This window comes from Periplaneta americana, chromosome 3 (genome assembly GCF_040183065.1).
Source record: "Periplaneta americana isolate PAMFEO1 chromosome 3, P.americana_PAMFEO1_priV1, whole genome shotgun sequence".
Taxonomy (NCBI): domain Eukaryota; kingdom Metazoa; phylum Arthropoda; class Insecta; order Blattodea; family Blattidae; genus Periplaneta; species Periplaneta americana.
The window spans coordinates 77,724,608-77,745,108 of record NC_091119.1 but is presented as its reverse complement, the minus strand read 5'-3'; the positions used below and the strand labels follow the sequence as shown (position 1 = coordinate 77,745,108).

General features: G+C 36.3%; 1 protein-coding gene across 2 annotated transcripts in view; it reads right to left on the bottom strand.

Annotated features, from left to right (window-relative positions):
• LOC138696189 (ATP-dependent DNA helicase DDX31) overlaps positions 1–20,501 on the bottom strand; it is a 251,454-nt gene that overhangs the window by 87,865 nt on the left and 143,088 nt on the right. Inside the window, exons 8-10 of one of the 2 annotated variants that reach the window (XM_069820815.1) lie at positions 12,315–12,505; positions 2,778–2,838; positions 2,600–2,702 (exon numbers count right to left, since the gene is read on the bottom strand). In XM_069820815.1, coding sequence (XP_069676916.1) covers positions 2,600–2,702; positions 2,778–2,838; positions 12,315–12,505 — 355 coding nt within the window. The remainder of the gene's footprint in view (positions 1–2,599; positions 2,703–2,777; positions 2,839–12,314; positions 12,506–20,501) is intronic. The other variant, XM_069820816.1, reaches the window with a different exon arrangement.

Here is a 20,501-nt window from a genome sequence, read left to right as displayed (position 1 = left end):
ATCTCAGGACTTTGTAAAACTCTATTTCAACGTTACTTAGCTATTTCAACGTTATTTAGACAAAAAAAATCGTTGTGTAGACTAAGAATCGAACTCGCACTCTTCTACACAACACGCAGAAGTCTTACCGTCTGAGCTATTGAAACGACATGAAAGCTTTCCTTTCTGTGCGGAGTGTCGATCTAGTCATGAAGGTCCATTGTCGATTTAACTACACGATTTATGTATATATTTATGTTTTATTTACGTTATATTATAATATTTTTTTGCAGTTTTTGAAGTGAATTTCGGAACGACGCTAGTAACAAACCAAATAGCCTGCATATAAGTAACTCAATATTCGTTATCTTGTGTATCAGTGCTCTGGTCTCCGATCATGCGCAGTGTCTTACATCTGAGACTTAGGAATATTCAATCGTCTCATCCTTTTTCAGGGAAACTGTACGTTGGCAATAAGCATGGGTGGGCAACTCGTGCTCTCAAACTGTCAACACAACCTCAGTGCAGGTAGAACGGACTCTGTACTAGCTGTAGTGTCTGTATGCGATTCTTGCAACACGCAAGTTCGCTCGCGTCTGCAGTAAGTGGCGGCTCGTTTTAAGCGAAAAACAATACAATCCCCAGATTATTTCCCTTTAGTGGTGAGTCGAAAAGATTTTTTTCTTAAGAAGGGAGGTAAAGCTTGTATTATGTTCTATTACACTTTCTTACGCATGAGATTTTATATTACAGATAAACACAATGAAGATTTTAATAAAGAAATACTATCCAGTTCTGCTTTAGAAAAGTTAAAGGTAAAAATGGAATATCAATAAGGTGAGACTGATATCAAATATCGTTAGCACGTTGTGCGTGAGAGTTACAGAATTGCACGACATATGATCGACTAGCTAAGAGCATTTATGAATAAATTTGAAATGTGGCAGTATCATGTAGAACATAGACAACTTTACTTTCTTTGACTATAAACAATCTTGAAGAGTGATAAGAAAATCTTCATATGAAATATAAGACCCTACTTCAAGGCCTACAGGAGAATTTATGGTAAGTTTGGAGAAAGAGTGACAATTGACAAGGAATCGAAATTTTTCTGAAATCCTTTTGGCTTACAGCCGATAGAAAATCCTGAAAGTTTATAGCATGAATTGATAAATCTACAGAACAGCACGCCACTCATATTCCAGCAAAATCAGGAATCGAACTGTTCGTAATGCTGCCTAAGTCAGAATTTCCAAATATAACCTACTCTTTGCTTGCATATAATACTGTATGTGCTTGAGGCAGAGTTTGTTACAAGAAAGAAGTGTAAAGTCTCTCAATGTACAGAAAGAACTCAGAAGTAAGTTTATTTCATCTGCCGTAACACATAAAAAATACTTCCTTGAATTTGATTGTTTGCGAATACAGACTATTAACTTTCTGAGAACAAAGGAATACTCTTTAAGGTATAAAGACTTGTAAATTCTCGCATTCTTGTTTCATATAAGACATATTAACAAAAAGTATAATAATAAATAAGTGGTGCAGCCATGTTTGTTGTCCACTACTAAACTACTAAACTAATGTACAAAGCTAGGAAATAATATAATTTTGTTATGTGTGTTTAGGTATAGTCTAAAATTACTATAATTACTGTACCATGCGTCATTCTGAAATTCAAATCATGGAGTAGATATCACGACCACCTGCATGAGCCATCAGAGCGCACCATGCCAGTAAATTGCTTTTGCAGCGAAACTACAAACAACATGTAACTGCTGCGGCTGGTTCCGTCTGTCTTTCTCCCTTTCAAGGTTTTTCTAGCACTTTGTGAGCACGAGTTGCCCATCCATGACAATAAGCAAAGAAACACGTATCTATTCCCGCAGTTGCCTAGGAGATAACTCATACGTACGTTGACAAAAAGCAAAAGGAACTCGTATCTATTCCCACAGTTGCCTAAGCGATAACTAGTACGTACGTTGAAAAAAAGCAAAGAAACACGTTTTTCCATTCCTACTGCCATAAGTATGTTGTTATTAGCTTGTTTTTAGGGAAGTAAATGGAGTTTACCGAGATAGTGTTGGTTACTATTGACGACGGGACGTAAGTCACATTGTTTCTCTAGGGAAGTAAGTGAAAATATGTTTCATTCAACAGTAACATAGCAACAAATAAAAAAGTATTCAAAACTCGACGACCCTCCTAACAGATCTGATATTAAAAATAGTGTAAGATGAAAAAAAAAATATTTTTATTACGTAAAATATGAGAGTGGAAAAAATCTTATATGTCATTCGTGAATTAAGTAGAAATTAATAGTCTCAGTCTAATTAATTGCAGCCCTCACTATCGCTAAGACGCAAATTCACCCTCGACTAGTAAAAACTACTTACTGCCCTTAATACACAAATTATTCTATCCCGGCGTTTGCCTAGAAGGCATCCCATAAAAATGTATCCGAGTAGATACTCAGTCATGACAATTTAACCCTGACCTCCAAAAGCTGAGCTGGCCTGCAAATTTACGTTGTGAATTAAGGAAGATCGTATTGCACGTGTACTGGTGGGACATTCCAGTCTACATTTGCATTATAGCGTGTAAATAAATATGAACTCACCTTTGCAAGCTAGAGTGTGCAATTCTTTCCGCTCAAGAACAGCGTTTTCAAACTGACACTGAAGGGCAGTTGCTGCAACCTCCACACTCTGAAACAAGTAGGACTAATAGAATATAAGAAAACTACGCGAAACAAGATTCGCAACAGCAGAAGTCCATAAGACGTGCCGTGTACTCACAGAGCTGTTCCCCAAGTCCTGCAATTTTTTAAGACAGCGTTCCATAGTCTCCTCCTGCAGCCTGCAACAAACGCAACAGTCATCAATAACCGTGTACACTTTATTCTTACAACTATGAAGTTGAGTCCATGCTCAATAATTACATTGAAGTTAACATATAACGAAATAGCCTAAAGATATCCTCATATAAATTTACAGCTGCACAGTCATTCAATGCCCTAAGTTAAACTGAAACAATTTTATAACTCTGAAGCAAATTAAGCAGTCCAGATCGATGTTCCCTTCGCTCAGGCATTCGATGGAATGTTTAGCATCTCCTAATCCTACTGTATACAAGGCGAGTTCGTTAACAAGAGTCTATCACTTACGCTATTAAATATCTTTTAGGCTCGGTTTGAAAAGGAGAAACATCCTGGTTCGTTATTCGTGTAGATGTATTTTTGGGAGTGTTTGCACCTATGTGTATACACGTTTCTGTGAGTCCTCTTCCACATTTACATAATATGTGGGCAGACTTTTTATGAATAGGTCTACGTAATACTAATCAAAGACGTCAGAACGTTCCAAGTTCGGTTACTTAAATCTAAAAATGCAGTCCGAGTAAAATCATCAAAGTTAACTGAAATCTTTATTTCTTATTTTGGAAAAAGTTTACAGAATTAACAAAAATATAATAAATTGTTTGAGAACGCCATTCCATATCAACATAACAATATACAAAGTTAATATTAGAGGAGAAAAATTCGCTCCGGCAACGGGGATCGAAAAAAAAATCAATCTTTACGTAGAATATACAAAGTGTTAATAAACATCACCAAATGAAGGCATTTCAAAACCAAATCTATAGGTACTAGGTGCACAAAGTTTTTTTATGTGTTATTATACTAAATATAGTACTCATTATATTAATTCTGCAGTGCTTGGGAAAAGTGACGTAAGTCAGTTTTCATAAACCTTTTTTGATAATTTATTGACAACTTACACTGGTTTATGTCGATTTGATTTTTTTCTATATGAATTATTGTAATGGGAGGAATACCTATGTATTTTTTTTCCAAGCGAACAGATGTTCCGTAAGTTGTCAATAAATTATCAAAAAAGATTTGTGGAAACTGACTTGTGTCACTTTTCCCGAGCACTACAGAATTATTACATTATCATATTACATTCGTTTGATGCTACTTTTAACACCTGTATGAATGTACTAGTATAGTAGATATTCGAACCTTCAGGAGAGCAGACTGTAATTCTGACCATTATTTTGAAATTGGAGAACTAACAGTATAAAGACTATCAGTAGCCAAGCGAGTAGAGCAACAAGTTAATATTAGGAGGTCCAATATTCCGAAATTAAAGGACGAGAAAACTAAGCAACACCATCAGGTCGAAAATTCAAATAGTTTTGCCGCTTAGGAAGTTCCGACGAAGTTGAGGAAGAGCTAGATGTTAATAGGGTGTGGAAAAATATCCGAGACAATATCAAAACTGCAGCTGAGCAGAGCATAGGTTATTATGAAACTAAGAAAAAGGAACCGTGTTTGATGAAGATTGTTGCATGGTAGTAAAAAGAAGGAAATAGACAAAACTGAAATGCTTATAGGATCCAGTCCAGGCAAATATAGATAATTATTTCAATGAAAGAGAGGAAGTAAGTCGTACACTTAGTAACAAAAAGAAAGATTACTTGAAGGAAAAACTCAATGAGGAGAAACAAATAGTAAGAATAAAAAACATTAGAGATTTATGTAAGGGCATAAAGGAATTTAAGAAGGATAAGGTGATAATGCCGGTGAAATGAGTCCGGGGTCCAGCACCGAAAGTTACCCAGCATTTGCTCAAATTGGGTTGAGGGAAAACCCCGGAGAAAACCTCAACCAGGTAACTTGCCCCGACCGGGAATCGAACCCAGGCCACCTGGTTTCGCGGCCAGCCGTGCTAACCGTTACTCCACAGGTGTGGACAGGGTAAACGTGATCAAGGATGAGAATGGTGACTTGCTTGCAGATTCTCATTCAATCCTGAACATATTCTACGGAAACACACAACGGAATCTACGGAAACACACAAGAGAAAATCCAAGGGACAAACATTCCTGACCAAACGAACAAGATTTTACTGATTTGCTGTATAGCCTATAAATTTCATTTGTAACTCCTATGTAAATCTTGAACTATGTACATTTCTAAAACAAAATATATGAATATTTCATTCTTGATTTGTAAAAAAAAAATCCTGATGTGATGGAGAAAAACGGAAGTCATTTTTGAAATCAGCGGCACTGAAATATCCAGAATCACTTTTCAAAGATGTAAAACAGCTCTTAACAAAATTTAATTTGTAAACCTATGTTATTCTTGGAAATTAATTCTGATATAGAGTTACATCTTTGATTAAGCTTTCCTTGTTTCTTACGTTGGGGCTAGTTCATTCCTTGACCAACCTGGTAAAGAATTCCTTCTACCTTTCTCCCTTGTAATACACGTATAATACACGGCACGTTTCACACCAAACACTCTTATGCTACTAAAAATGCTAGAAAATTACTTCCCTCTCTATATACAATCTTCACATTTCATTAACGTGACAAATATTAAGAACACTAATTAATTATTGACTGTCTACTTCAGAAATATTATCTTAAAGCCATATCTAGATCCATGAAAGTTTTTCAGTGTTATAATATTAAATGTCGACCTATCTTGCGGTAGCTGGTTTTTCGAGAGCCCGACCCAGACGGATCCATGGACTTAGGCTTGTCAATCCGATGCTGACAGACGAACAGTCCTCACACAGTCAGGTTCTATCCCCAGACAAATATCTGGTAAACCCTAGGCCCAGAGCCCTAATCCCTTAGGGCCATATTCATAGACATTCTTAGCGCGGGCTTCCGGCGGATGATCAGCGAACTAACGTTTTTCCTATTCATAAACCAGTGTTAACCATATGATATGATATGAATCCTGTACAAATAATCACTCAATAGCGGGGGCTAGTTTAGCATGCTCATAGCGCAGGCTAGCGAAATGTCTATGCATAGCACCCTACAAGTCCTCTATATCAACATCAGAGACCATAATTCAACTAAATGTTATGATGTTCCGATTTATATATGAATATAGGCCATATAACTTTTACTTTCGCAATATAATTTGATTTCCTTCTAATTTTTTTATTAATGCCACCAGGTTCATGAGGTCCTGGGTTTGATTCCCGCTTAGAGCACAGAGATTTTTCCTTCAAGGGAATTGTTCCTGTGTTCGTTCATGGTCTAGAATTATGTTAAGTTTACTTCTAAATTCATTGCACTTATCTGCCAAAATAGTAAGTAAACCATTAATAATACACAAAAAATAAGAATTATTTCAATACTTCATTTCAACTTATTACAACTGAGAGATTAAATATGGAAGATGTGGAGTACACTGATGGCATTAAAGAGGAAAGGGGAATACCCCGAGAAAAATGTCTTTGTTCATCATAAATCCCATCACGACTAGGCCGGGTATCGAATCCGGGTCGCCTAGATGCAATACCAGCGCACTAGCACTGAGCTACAGGCGCGGCTATGACTATTTTACTGTTACCTTCGTTTGGAGTCGTTTCCTAACACTCTGTATATAAACTGTTGCCTTCACGCATTTTTGAGAGAGAAATTAAAGCCCTTTCGTGATATGGGTGAGCAAACTTAAGCAAAAAAATGTTATGGTTTATTTAACAACGCTCGCAACTGCAGAGGTTATATCAGCGTCGCCGGATGTGTCGGAATTTTGTCCCGCAGGAGTTCTTTTACATGCCAGTAAATCTACTGACATGAGCCTGTCGCATTTAAGCACACTTAAATGCCATCGACCTGGCCCGGGATCGAATCCGCAACCTTGGCATAGAAGGCCAGCGCTATACCAACTCGCCAACCAGGTCGACAGCAGACTTAAAGAAACACTCTCGCTGAAATGATTTTCTGCATGTTTTAATACTTGCTACCAGAGGACGGATGTTGATGACCTAAAGTAGCTGAAAAAGTCCTCACATTTACATAAAAATGAACTAAAACTAAAAAAAAAATCTTAAAATCAATCAATTAAAGGCCTGCAGACTGTAGGCCTATATAGGCAAAAACAAAAAAAAAAAAAAGCGAGGGGTTATAAACGAAATCAAAATTACTCCCTTGTTTATATTTTTATTGTATTAAAAGTATTTTTCTATTAATACCAATTTACAGACCATGGTTGTATACTGCAACATAGGATAAAGCATGATTTTTAAATACAGGTAAAACTAACATTTATTCATAGCAACGAAAATAATAAAACTTATAACAGTTTTTATTTCTTCTTTTGGCTGTGGCGGTCATATCATGCATGAAAATAAATAATGCATTAGGACATTCTTAAACTATGGAATGCCACTGTTTGCAGTGGGATAAAATATAACTTCATTGGTGGTTTCAATAACTGCTTCCTTTTGAATAAAAACTGTAATGGATAAATGCACATTCATTCATTTAATTTTCTGTCCAAGGGCAGGTCTTATACTGCAAACCCAACTTTCTTCAATCTTACCTATTTTCTGCTTTACTCTTTGTCTCCTCATATGATCCACATATCTTAATGTCGTCTATCATTTCGTCACGTGAATGCAAGAACTAGGTAACTCAAAATTTGCGTTTTTTAGTTACCTCTTTTATAGCATAGCAAAAATCGCACAAAATGTAATGCAAGAACTAGATAACTGATCGAACAATACCAGCGACATCTATTTTCCAATATAACAAATAGGTACAAGAAAACGAGACATTTTCCTTAGTGCAATAAATAAGTAAATAGGCAATGTCACAAAATATGAAAATTCAAGTTACCTAGTTCTTGCATTCAGGCGACGATTTGATATCTTCTACTGACCCGAACTCTTCTCCTGTTCTTCCTGATCAGTTTCAGCATCATTCTTTCTTCACCCACTCTTTCCAGCACAGCTTCATTTCTTATTCTGTCTGTTCACTTCACACGTTCAAATCCAAATCCAAATCCACATTTCAAATTCTTCTATTCGGTTCTCTTCATTTCGTCGAAATGTCCAAGTTTCTGCCCCATACAATGTCACACTTCACACAAAGCACTACACTTGTCTCTTCCTTAGTTCTTTTTCCAGAGGTCCGCAGAAGATGCTCATTTTTATATTCCTTCCTATGCCATTGCTATCCTCCTTTTGACTTCCTGGCAGCAGCTCATGTTACTGCTTATAGTACACCCAAAGTATCTGAAGCTGTCGACTTGCTCTACTGCATAAATTAGAATTCGCAAGTTTACCTTCTTCATTTTTATTCCTGTGACCATGGTCTTCGTCTTATTTGCACTTATCTTCATCCCATACTGTTCACATCTGCCATTTAGCTCCTATGGCATAGGCCTATCCCTTAGTATCATCTCCTCTTCTGCTAACAAAGCCTTATTATCAGCAAATCTTACGCACTTATTCGTCTTTCTCCTACTATCACTCCTCCCATGTTCTGAAAACAGTTCTTCACTAAACCCTTCAAGTAGATGTTGAACAGGATAGGTGATAAAGGGCATCCTTGACGTATCCTTTACGTACTCCTCTCCCTATTTCACTTCCTTCTGACATTTCTTTTCCTATCCTGACTTTAACTCGTTTCATATAAAGATTACAGAATAGTTTTCTCTCTTTCCAATCCACGCCTATTTTCTTTAGGACCCCCATCAGTTTATTCCAATCCATTCTGTCAAAAGTATTTTCTAGGTCCACAAATACTGTACTACATACACTTCTTTATTCTCCTCTAAGTATCTTTCGCCGATTGTTCTTAGCAGTCCAAATCCATCTCTCGTACCTTTTCCGTTCCTGAAACCAAACTGCTCTTCTTCCAACTGTTCTTACGCCTTAGAATATAAACGTCGATTCAGTATTCGCAAGAGAATCTTCGCCGAGTGCGATATCAGGCTGATAGTCCTGAACTCCTTATATTTCTTGGCATTTTTTTCTTTGGTATTGGAAGCAACACTGTCTCCGTAAAATCTTGAGGCCACTCACCTTTTTCATATATTTCGTTGCATAATGATAGAATTTCCTTCTTGTTTTCACCCAAGCATTTCACTAATTCAATGGGGATTCCATAAACTCCTGTTGTTTTCCCTTTATTCATTTCCTTAAGCGCTAGTTCAACTTCTTCCCTTAAAATAGAAAATCATTTTTCGTCTTCTGGTACGGCTTCTTCGTCTCGTATAGCTAAGACATCTGGACGATTCCTTGTCTCATATAACTCTTCTACATATTTCATCCATCTGTTCAGTATTCCTTGTTTATCTGTTATTTCATTTCCGATGTAGTCCTCGATGAACGACATGGATTTGCTTTTCTTATTTGTGAAGTCAAAACATTTTACTTCGCGGTTTAAATCATATTTCCCTTTTCTTCTAGAGCCTCTATTTCTCCACACATCTCTTTCATCCAGTCTTATTTTGCTTTATCAGTTTCTTTTCTTAATTCGTTGTTAGGTTCCTGTAGTTTCTTCTGCCTTCTTCTGTATTGATGTTTTCCCATTTTCTCCTTTCCTCCATCTTCTCCAACATTTTCCCTGTGACCCAAGGTTTCTTAATTCTCACACCTTCTGTGTATCCTATTGTTTCTTCTGCTGTTGTCTGTATGCAGTTTTTTAAATGAGTCCAGTACTCATTATTATTCTTAGGTGTGGATTCTAATATAGCGGCTTTCTTTTGAAAATTTGTTTCAAATTTTCTTCTTTCCTCTTCGTTCTTCAGTTTTTCCATGTTTAATTTCTGTCACCTGTTTTCCTCTTATCTTCTTCAGACGAATATCTACTTCATTGCCACAAATTATGTAATACATTGATGTTTCTATTACTTAAAATTTTATGATGGACAATTTCAAATAAAATAAGAGAAAAATTCCTTCTTCTTTTTTTTCTTTTTTTTTTTGAAAAAAAAAATCCATTCTTATTTTGTTTCTCCCTCCAGCCCAACGAATTTTTATTTGTATAGCGCTGACCTTCTGTGCTCAAGGTTGCGGGTTCGATCCGGGGCCAGGTCGATGGCATTTAAGTGTGCTTAAATGCGACAGGCTCATGTCAGTAGATTTACTGGCATGTAAAAGAACTTTTACGTGACAAAATTCCGGCACACAGGCGACGCTGATGTAACCTCGGCAGTTGCGAGCGTCGTTACATAAACCATAATTTAATTTTATACGAAAATTAATTACTGCACGAAAGGGTATCGTTTTAAACTTAAAAGAAAAGTAACGACATTTCATCAACATCCGCTCCCTATTTATTACTATTTCACTAAAATGTGTATAATGTCCATGTCATAGTATACAGAGTGGAATGGGACCGATGCACCAAAATTTAAGAGGCGATTCTACATGTTAAATGTAGCTAAACTATTATTAGACTTTTCCTTCGATGAAGCACCATTAAACAGGAAAAAATTGTCTTTGTCCAATGTTTGCAGTGCTCTATTGCGGTAATGGTCCGAGAGAAATGACTGATTGCAATATAGATAAAAATAATCTGAATAGTTAACTTCTTGAATTTTTTTTTTTTTTTTTTTTTTTTTTTTTTTTTTTTTTTTTTTTTACATATCAAACCGTCTAGCCATGAATTGAAATTGAATAATTGCCAAAATCGTTAAAATAAATCTTGCAACGCAGCGCAGTGTCGCGCGTCACCGAACTGAGAATGGCAGAGGGAGAGGGGAAGGTAAGGAGTGCAGGTCGCGTTTGGTAGAGTTATTCCAGTAGCCGTGATGTTGCCAAATTATTCACAGAAACATAACGATTTCCTCTAAAACTGTGAACGCTAGAGAAAAAACTTATTTAGATTTTTCAAATCTCTCCTCATGATCTATTACTAGTTTCACTTTGGTGCAGAGGTTACCATCTATTCTGTATAATTTCAACAGTCAGTGTCGGAAAATTTATTTCTTAAGGTTGATTCTTGTTTTCTTTGACGTAAAATGCTTCATAATCAATCGTCACTTTAAGATGGATAAGAAGATATGTGCATATTAAATACGATAACCTGCTGCGGACTGTAAAAGAGCCTTAAATCCAGACCCTGACCGATATTTGGCCTTCACTTTGAGATGACTTTAATTACAACAGCTAAACTCAGTAGATAATGCAACAAAAAATGGAGGAAGTGATCTATTTGAAAATTCAGAAACTTAGAAAAGAAAACACCTGCAAAATATTCGGCCTAGGGTCTCAAAATAATTCAGAATAGCCGGCCGGCATTGGAGCATTATAATGGTAAACTAAAGCGATTCCACAAATGTTTACCTACTTAATGGAAAGGACATTTATTGGTTAAATTATAACCACTCTCAACATTGTGCGCAATACAACACTGCTGACCTATTATTCTCTTTCGAGTGGGAATATCTCTATGATCTAACCCCGGATCCCACAATTGAATCGGTCAATTATAAAATCACATGAGTCACAGAAAATAAGTTTTGAGAAAAATAGAAAAAACTACCTATAGTTAATGGATTTTCTGTTAAGTCTGTGAAATTTTTACAGAAGGACCATACATTAGTATATCTGATTACAAAAGCATTGTAACTTAATTATCTCATTTCATATGATCTTAAAATATTTTTTTTAATTTCTTGGGCTCTTGTTGTTTTAACAAGTACCAATAATAACTCCAGTAACCTGACAAAATATGGAGTGTATTGTTTGTTGTAGTGTGAAATACATTATTATACAGTTTTCAATCAATTTATATTGTTATTTTTATTTCATATTCAAAATGATTCATATCATTCACAAATTGAATTCAAAATATCATAGCCGACTTAAAAGAAGTTATTCGCGAGTAAATAATTTTCATACCAGTGTATCACATGTTTAATGGCAATGTATGAGTACAGACATATATTTAGTTCACAATAAGAAAATAACATAAATTGCATATTATCCCTCCAAAAAGACAGTGTTTCTTGGTTTGGGATCTCTCTTTGAGGACTTATTCTCTTTTTGTATCATGCGCTTCTACAAGTCCTTGGAAGTGCGTATGTACACATCTTGTTCATTTTTGCTTTCAAATGACATAGTTTTATTAAAAATGTATATTCCATTTGGTACAGGTTCTGTCATAGAACACTGTTCATTATTTTTTCTTCTACAGAACTCTTGGAACTACACTCTCTGTCCAATACCTCGACAAAGAAGTGCACGATAGCAAATTCGTGATGGGTACATCATAGCGTTAAGCGTTAAAGCCACATGAGTCCGGGACTGATGTGGTTTTGAAAGAACTCAATATTTTAAGATTTTATAGAGTGCTTAGTAATGATCGGACTCATGTTGTTTTGACTGGAAATGATGCGTCTACCCTTAGTGCTTCCTATAGTACCGATTACTCATTTTCATGAAAATGTGGACTCATGTTGTTTTACAAATGACTGAATCAATTTGGTTTCACTGTCCACGCCATGTTACGAGGGAAGCCTACATTTGGGGAGTGTAATATACCAAGCATAGTTTGAAGCGAGTTACCTGATGCGGCGATCTTCGAGCTGTCGCAGGAACTGCAGCTCACTGGGCGTAAGGAACAGCAACGCGGCACCCGACGTCCCTACCCTAGCGGTGCGCCCCACGCGATGCACGTAGTCTGAGGGCGAGGCGGGCGCCGTGAATTGCACTATCCAGTTCACACGGGGAAGGTCTAGGCCCCTTGCCGCCACATCCTGCCCACAGATGCTAATTAATTACTAAAGTTATGCATACAACTGAAACACTAATATACCAATATCCTTCAAATTAGGCACGTAAAGTTGTCTGCGTTATTATGCAGAGCCCACTGATAATTCGTGGAAATATTTCAAGTTATTTTTATTCAATGGCGGGTATTTGATCCTGCATGCATCCCCGTCTATGAGCGACTTGCCGAAGCTGCAGCCATATCTGCCGCCGCACAGTGTGCAATTTTCCCAATCTAGGTGGACAAAAATCAAATTTCGACTTGTTTAGTTAGGCATACGTGAATATGAATTCATGTTCTTTAACATTTGAAGAATGTAGTGAGAAATAGTTTTTACAGTTTTATCAGCGGCAAGCTGTATTTAGAAGGGTATTAACAATGAGTTCTTCCTAACACTCCTCGCTTCTGTTCAGTCGTAGACAGAGAGGCTTACTATGTGGGTGAAAAAGAGACAATTGTTGGTGATTTATTGTGTTGTCAGACACGGAATCTGTTCAGATAGGTACGTTCTTACTAATGTAACGTCAATTACAAGTTTGTAAAGTATTTTTCTTTTTACAGAAGGGTTTAAACATTAGGTACAATTGAAAAAAAAATATTATTTTAATTTTCTCCAAATATAATGTGAGTTTTAATATAGCCGGTCACGTCCGGTTACAACAATTCTTTTACCACTTAATACAGCATCATTTAGAGTGTTGAATCCCTGTTTTACAGTTTGCGCGTTCTTGCACATTTATCAGTAATTTTTTTTTTTTTTCAGTAGTGAGTCATACGGTAACTGTTTCATGTCTGGCTTAACAGCAGAAAAAAATTATGGAATAAAGAAGTTATTAATCACGTGTGAATGTTTTAGGTCTGCATAATTATTCACATGACATCGAACATCAGGTTAAAAATACATTGGACACATTTTTATCTAACCTTATCAAACGCACAGTGAATCAGAACGCAAATCAGTAGCAGGACAAAATTAATAACTTCACTGCATTCTAACAGATTGTCATGAAACTTTGTACATGCCTTACAGGTGGCACACATATTTTGTGTATAAACTCTGATTATGTAAGCACAAGAAAAACTACCCCTCTATAGCGAGTGCGTTAAAAAAAAAAGCATATCTAACAGATTTTTATGGAACTTTATACAGAAGTTACAGGTGGAATATATTTTGGTGGACACATATTTTGTGTATAAACTCTGATTACGTAAACACATGAAAAACTACCCCTCTATAGCGAATGCATTTAAAAAAAATTCCTATCTAACAGATTTTTATGAAACTTTATACAGAAGTTACAGGTGGAATATATTTTTTGTCTACAAAGTCTGATTATTTTTATAAGAGAACTACCCCTTTATAGTGGTGCATTTAGACAACATTAATAACTCCTCTCCTATATAATATATTTTTATGAAACTTTGTACAGCAATTAGGCCTACAGGTAACATACAGATGTAATCAAAATTTGTACATAAAAATATGTGCTACCTGTAACTCCTGTACAAAGTTTCATAAAAATCTGTTATGTAGGAGAGAAGTTGATTTTGGAATCGTAATATAGTTTATACACAAAAAATATATTCTGCCTATAACTTCCGTACAGTGTTTCATAAAAATCTGTTAGATAGGATAGAAGATATTATTTTAGTCTAAAACCACTTCCTACGAAGAGGTAACCCAGTCTTGCTACTTAAAATTAACACTTATATCTACTACAATAATTTGAATTATTTACAAGTTCTTAAATATATTACATATAAAATTACAAAACTCTTTATAACAGCACGTTTTTGTGAACACATTGAATAGTGGTTTGTCATATATTACATTACAAAAATGTAAATGTGCGACCAAAATAAATCTTTTGTTTTCGAACATTGGACAATGAAACAAAAGGTGATCCACAGCTTGCTGTTCCTCACAGATACATAAATAGCCATTGTCCTTATGTAATTTAAATCGTTCTAGATAAGACCCAAATTTCGCATGACCCGATAAAAATTGCGTTAGTATAAAATCTGGAATAATTTGGTTGCTATTTAAGCGGGTGTCGACGCTAGGAAAGAAGATTTCTCTCGTAACTGAACCCTTTGTACTGCATAACCACTGATTGTTCCACCTATTCATTATATGCTCATTTATTTTTCTTTTTGCATATGAATAAGGACACAGACTATAGCTCAAATTGAAGTTGGAAACTGCAGCACTCCTTGCCAGTTCATCAGCCCTTTCATTTCCTGCTGTTCCACTGTGTCCTCGCACCCATGAGAAGCAAATGTGTTTGTCGCAATTGGCTTATAGCATGTGTGCTTTTGTTTCTATTTCATAAATTAGCAACGTTTAGCAGAATGGGACTTTTTTCGAGGTGTTCTATAATGTTAAAGGAAGTCAGAGAATATTATCGTTGTCTTCTTCTGCCCTTTTTTTTTTTTTTGCACGGTATGGTGTGTCCTCAGATTGCGGATAGAGGAGACGGCCTCCAGTTATGGAAGGTAGCTGCGAATATATTGAACAAGCAGTCGTGGACAGACGATAAAGGGTGGTCCTCCAACTTGAGGGTTGGGCGAAGGGCTAACAACCCATCACCGTAAAAACAGCTTGTTACGAATCCATACAATAAACCTTGGAATGGGACTGATTCTCTGACACGACCATAGCAAAGGAATAAGCCAGGAGAATGGAGAAAGTTACACAACGCAGAACTGCAAGCATTGCATTCTTCACCTGACATAATTAGGAACATTAAATCTAGACGTTTGAGATGGGCAGGGCATGTAGCACACATGGGCGAATCCAGAAATGCATATAGTGTGTTAGTTGGGAGACCGGAGGAAAAAAGACCTTTGGGGAGGCCGAGACGAAGATGGGAGGATAATATTAAAATGGCTCTGAGGGAGGTGGGATATGATAGAGACTGGATTAATCTTGCACAGGATAGGGATCGATGACGGGCTTATGTGAGGGCGGCAATGAACATGCGGGTTCCTTAAAATCCATTTGTAAGTAAATAAGTATGAAGCCAAGAAAATTGAAAATTACAATTAAAATTTTCGCTATGTTTTTAAACGGATGCTAGTTATATATGTATTATATAATGATGGGATCAAAAACACATGACAAACTTCGAAATAGAGCAGTGAAAACTGTATTAAAAAATTCAGAAACTTCAGTTTGTCATAAAAAGTTACTTGTACAGACATTTCTAATTATACCTCCTAAAGAGAGCAACAGGAGAAACAGAATATCAACTTTCGAAAGCTATAAACATAAAAATTACAATTATATATAGTTAAAATGTTGCCTGTATAAAATACTGACTTCAAAATAACATTTAGTCCGCTTTTTCTTTAATCCGGAGCATTGTGAGCCGGGACTCGAATTCAGGTCACCAGCGTCGAAAACCAATGCTCTAGCCGTTCGACGAACAGTTAGAGTCCGATATTTCAATTTTAAAACTCTTTTACTACGGAAACTAAACTTTAAAACTTAAAGGCCTCACGTTAGGGATCATGACAGTTCCAATTAATTAAAGGACGTCACAGCTCTTGAAATACGATAGAATAGCTGTGCTCAGCCGTACTTGGACCCTGTCTAAGACTAATAAAAATGACCCAATCTCAGGTGCACTCCAAAAGCACTTTAAAGAATACTAGCCTACAGTTTGTGAACGGTTCGTCAACACAATTGCGTTATATATAAATGACAGCCGAACTGCTGATTTCTTGAGTTCATATTCATTCATTCGTACTGTCCTGCTCAAGAGTAGATCTTTCACTGCAAACCAAGCATTCTCTAATCTTTTCTATTTTCCCCCTTCTCTTAATCTCCGCATACAATCCATGTATCTTAATGTTGTCTATTATCTGATATCTTCTGCTCCGAACTTTTCTCCCGTCCATCATTCCTTCCACTGCATTCTTCAATAGACAGTTTCTTCTCAGCCAGTGACCCAGCCAATTCCTTTTGCTCTTCTGGATCACTTCTAGCATTACTTTTTCTTCCATCACTCTTTCTAGTACAGCTTCGTTTCTTATTTTGCTTGCCCATGTCACACGCTCCATTCTTATCCATATCCATATTTCAAAGTGCTTGAAATCGTTTCTCTTCACTTCGTTGTAAAGTCCATGTTTCTGCCCCATACAATGGCACACTCCATGCAAAGCACTTCACTAGTCTCTTCCTTAGTTCTTTTTCGAGAGGCCCGTAGAAGATGCTTCTTTTTCTATTGAAAGTTTTCTGTATCATTTAACTATGTAAAGATTAACTTTTGGTCCTACAGAATATGTCTGTTACGGTAACAATTAATTTAGAGGAGAAAAATTCGCTCCGGCACCGGGGATCGAACCCGGGTCCTTGGTTCTACATACTAAGCACTCTAACCATTGAGCTACGCCGAAGTTCATTCCACAACACCGTATCGAATCCCTCTCATCCAGTGTTTTCCCCTTTGTGGTCTGACCAAGTCTGACATGTAGGCTATGTTGAAATTTTTATATTAAGTCAACTGCCATTATACAAGGAGTGCACTCAGTTGACTGACTTGGTGGCCGGGATTCCATGGTAATATGCACTGTTGCTCGAAGAATCTACGTAAAGATTAATTTTTGGTCCTGCAGAATACGACTACGGTAACAATTAATATTAGAGGAGAAAATTATTCGAGTAACAGTGCATAGTACTGTGGAATCCCGGCCACCAAGTCACTCAACAGAGTGCGCTCGTTGTATAATGGCAGTTGACTTAATATAAAAATGTCAACATACATGTTGAACTTGGAATCAGGCAACAAAGGGAAAAACACTGGAGGAGAGGAATTCGACCGGTGTTGTGAACTGAACTTCGGCGTAGATCAAAGATTAGAGCGCTTGTTACGTAGAACCAAGGACTCGGGTTCGATCCCTGGCGCCGGAGCGAATTTTTCTGCTCTAATATTAATTAATAATAATTATCAATGAGTTATTTACCATTGCTAACCTCATTTTGACTTTCTGCCAACAGCTCATGAGTTTATATAAGGTTTATTAATGGTCATTTCGCACTATAATTACGTGTAATTTCCTTAGTAGGCCTATCATATCATACATTCAATACAGAGAAAATAAGCAGATAAATACTAACCAAATACGAATAATTTGTCCGGAACAGCTTCCTGGATTCAACGCAATGATATTTATTTCACCACCATCACTATATCGTCCTCGGTAGTCTGACGGTTAGGCCTATCATTCTGGCCGTTGGGCCCGAGGTTTGTGAGTTTAAACCCTACAGATGGCGGTGGATTTTAAAGGGTGATAAAATGGTTGACATGGCTTCCTTCTGGAGGGAAGAAAAGCTTTAGGTCCTGCGTCTAGATTTACGGCACATAAAAGGAGCAGGAAGCTGGTTCATGAGGTTAACGATACAGGGCTACGAATAAAATTCGTCGATCGTTTATCACCCAAGTTGAACTACGACGCTGAATAACCTCTGCAATTGAAAGCGTCGTCAAACTAATAACACTAACACTAACACTACCACTACCATACCACTACTACCACCACCACTAATTCTTATTTTCACTTTACATTCCCCTACTACCACTCATCAACTCTTTCCCCCTGCTGCTCCTCCTCCTTTTGGTCATCATCATCATCATCATCATCATCATCATCATCATCAATATAAACATCACTGTTACCTTCGATTTTCCGCTTAAGGATTCACGTTAAATATGCCGGTACTAATTTTTTTACTCTTCTTTAATTGGTTTCCTTACGACGTTTTATCAGCTGCGATGGTTATCTAGCGTCTGAGTGAAATAAAGGTGAAAATGTCAGCGAAATGAATTCAGGGTGCAGCGTCGAAAGTTACCCAGTAATGGTTTGTGGGAAAACTCCGAAAAAGACCTCAACCAAGTAATTTGTCCCAACCAGGATTTGAACCCGGGCTCGCAGTTTCGTAGTCAGACATGCAGATCACTACTCCAAGCGGTGAATTTTTATTCTTCTGCAATGCATTATGAAAATTAAATAGCCAATGATTAATTTTTTATCGGACTACATTAAAAATTATATTTACTGAATATTCAACGATAGTCATATGTAGGTCTTCTAGGTCTACTCTTTTACTCTTTCGAATACAAAGATGGAAAGAGATAACACGATACTAGGCTACTGGAAAATAATATCTCGGTCTTTGCGATAATAAATTAGAAATTAAGAATGTAGGAAGTTTTCGCAAACAAAATTCTTATTTAAAAATACTGGTGGGCATGTAAACACAAATTAACAAACTCAGTCTGAATACGAAGAACCATCGGTACATACCGTGCGCCTCCGAGATCTGCAACACTGCACAGTTTCACTTTCAGGATCTGTGGATTGTCATTAGTACATCTACTGCTTTTACTTACAATAGTTCCTAATATTTTGGTTTCCTCACTTTTTCAAACGCCCGCGTAGTTTCTGAAATTTATATTTATCATTTCTATCCATTTTTATTCTAGCTTGAAATGTTTCTTGAGAAGTCACAGCTTTCATATTTTTTTACTGCACATCTGTAAACAGCTAACATCTTTCGTTTTCTCTTCAGAACATTTGATTATCGACGAATGTTTGTGTGACCTATTCTTTCCTACTTGAAAATATTTTTGGTAATTTTATTCCATTCGTGGGAAACTGCGTCATTAAAAGGGATTTAGCTTATATAACTTAATTTCATGTTCTACTTCTTTCAATTTTTTTGTTTATGTTCAAGACTTACGTTTTATTAATTTATCTATATGAACTAAGTAAGTTTACTGCTCTTTATATTCTGTAATTCAATTTCCAGCGATGTCTTACACATTAAATATTTTAAAGGAATCTAAAGTATAAATCGCATTTTGAGCCAGAACAGGTTCCGGAGCCAAATATTTCGGGGAAGCACGTTTGCGGTAATTTTCTAGAAACGTAATCTTTTTGATTAAAAAAAGGCAACCTGTTTGCAGCATGGCTCCGCTAGTTTCAGGGGCATGTTTGCGACAAGACTCAGCAAACACGTGGTGTCTGACTTCTATGCTTTTAGGCAGAGCTTGGAAATGTTTCCTTAGGACAGCATATATTGATTTCTTCAATAATGTGATGTCGGAATGTTTAATACTTTTAGCACCTTGATCTTGAATCGTTTTCACTATTATATTTTTGGTCTCTAGTGCATATCAACGTTTGCTTTTCTTTTCACTGCTACTCGCACTGTTTCAAGTTCAATTTTTCCATCATTTAAGATGGGATGATTATGTGGAAAGTTTTTACACTCAATAACATGACAGAGATGTTCGTCGACAATAACGTATGCATTGCAACACTTATTTGTGCAACAAAACCTAATATTGCCATTTTTTAAACAGTAACTTTGCCAAATTTAAAATGTTCGATAATTAAACACTTATTCCTTCTTCTGGTTTCAATAACTCTGTCAATTTTTACGTCCATGTTCCTGTAGAAAAAGTTCGTGATTAGATGTAGGTACTGAAACAGACAAATGAGCATTACGATATCAGTGGTGCCAACTTTAATTTATAAGTTTAGTTCAGAAATATCAAATTCTTTTTTATCGACAGTTTGTTATTTCTTGCGTTAAGCGAACATTGCGATATCGGTAGTGCTGTTACTTTCTGGACACCCTTTCAGTTTATCAAGCTAAAAAGATGTTTTTCGATATACCGCAATCGTGTCCTCCAAAACCAACGCAAACTGGCTGTGATTTAATTCTACTGATTAGCCGTCCTGCCGCAAACATGCTGTCTCCAAATATTTGAAAAAAGTAGTGATTGATGGTGGTGATACAATCTGTGAATAAAACTTAAAACATATGTCTAAGTTTAGTTTTCTTTTGACTACATAATTCTTAATTCAAAGTTCGCGAACTAATATACTGTAACTTCAAACTTGAATTTCGTATAAACATATTTTTAATAGAACATTTAATTTAATTTAATTTAATTTAATTTTATTTATTT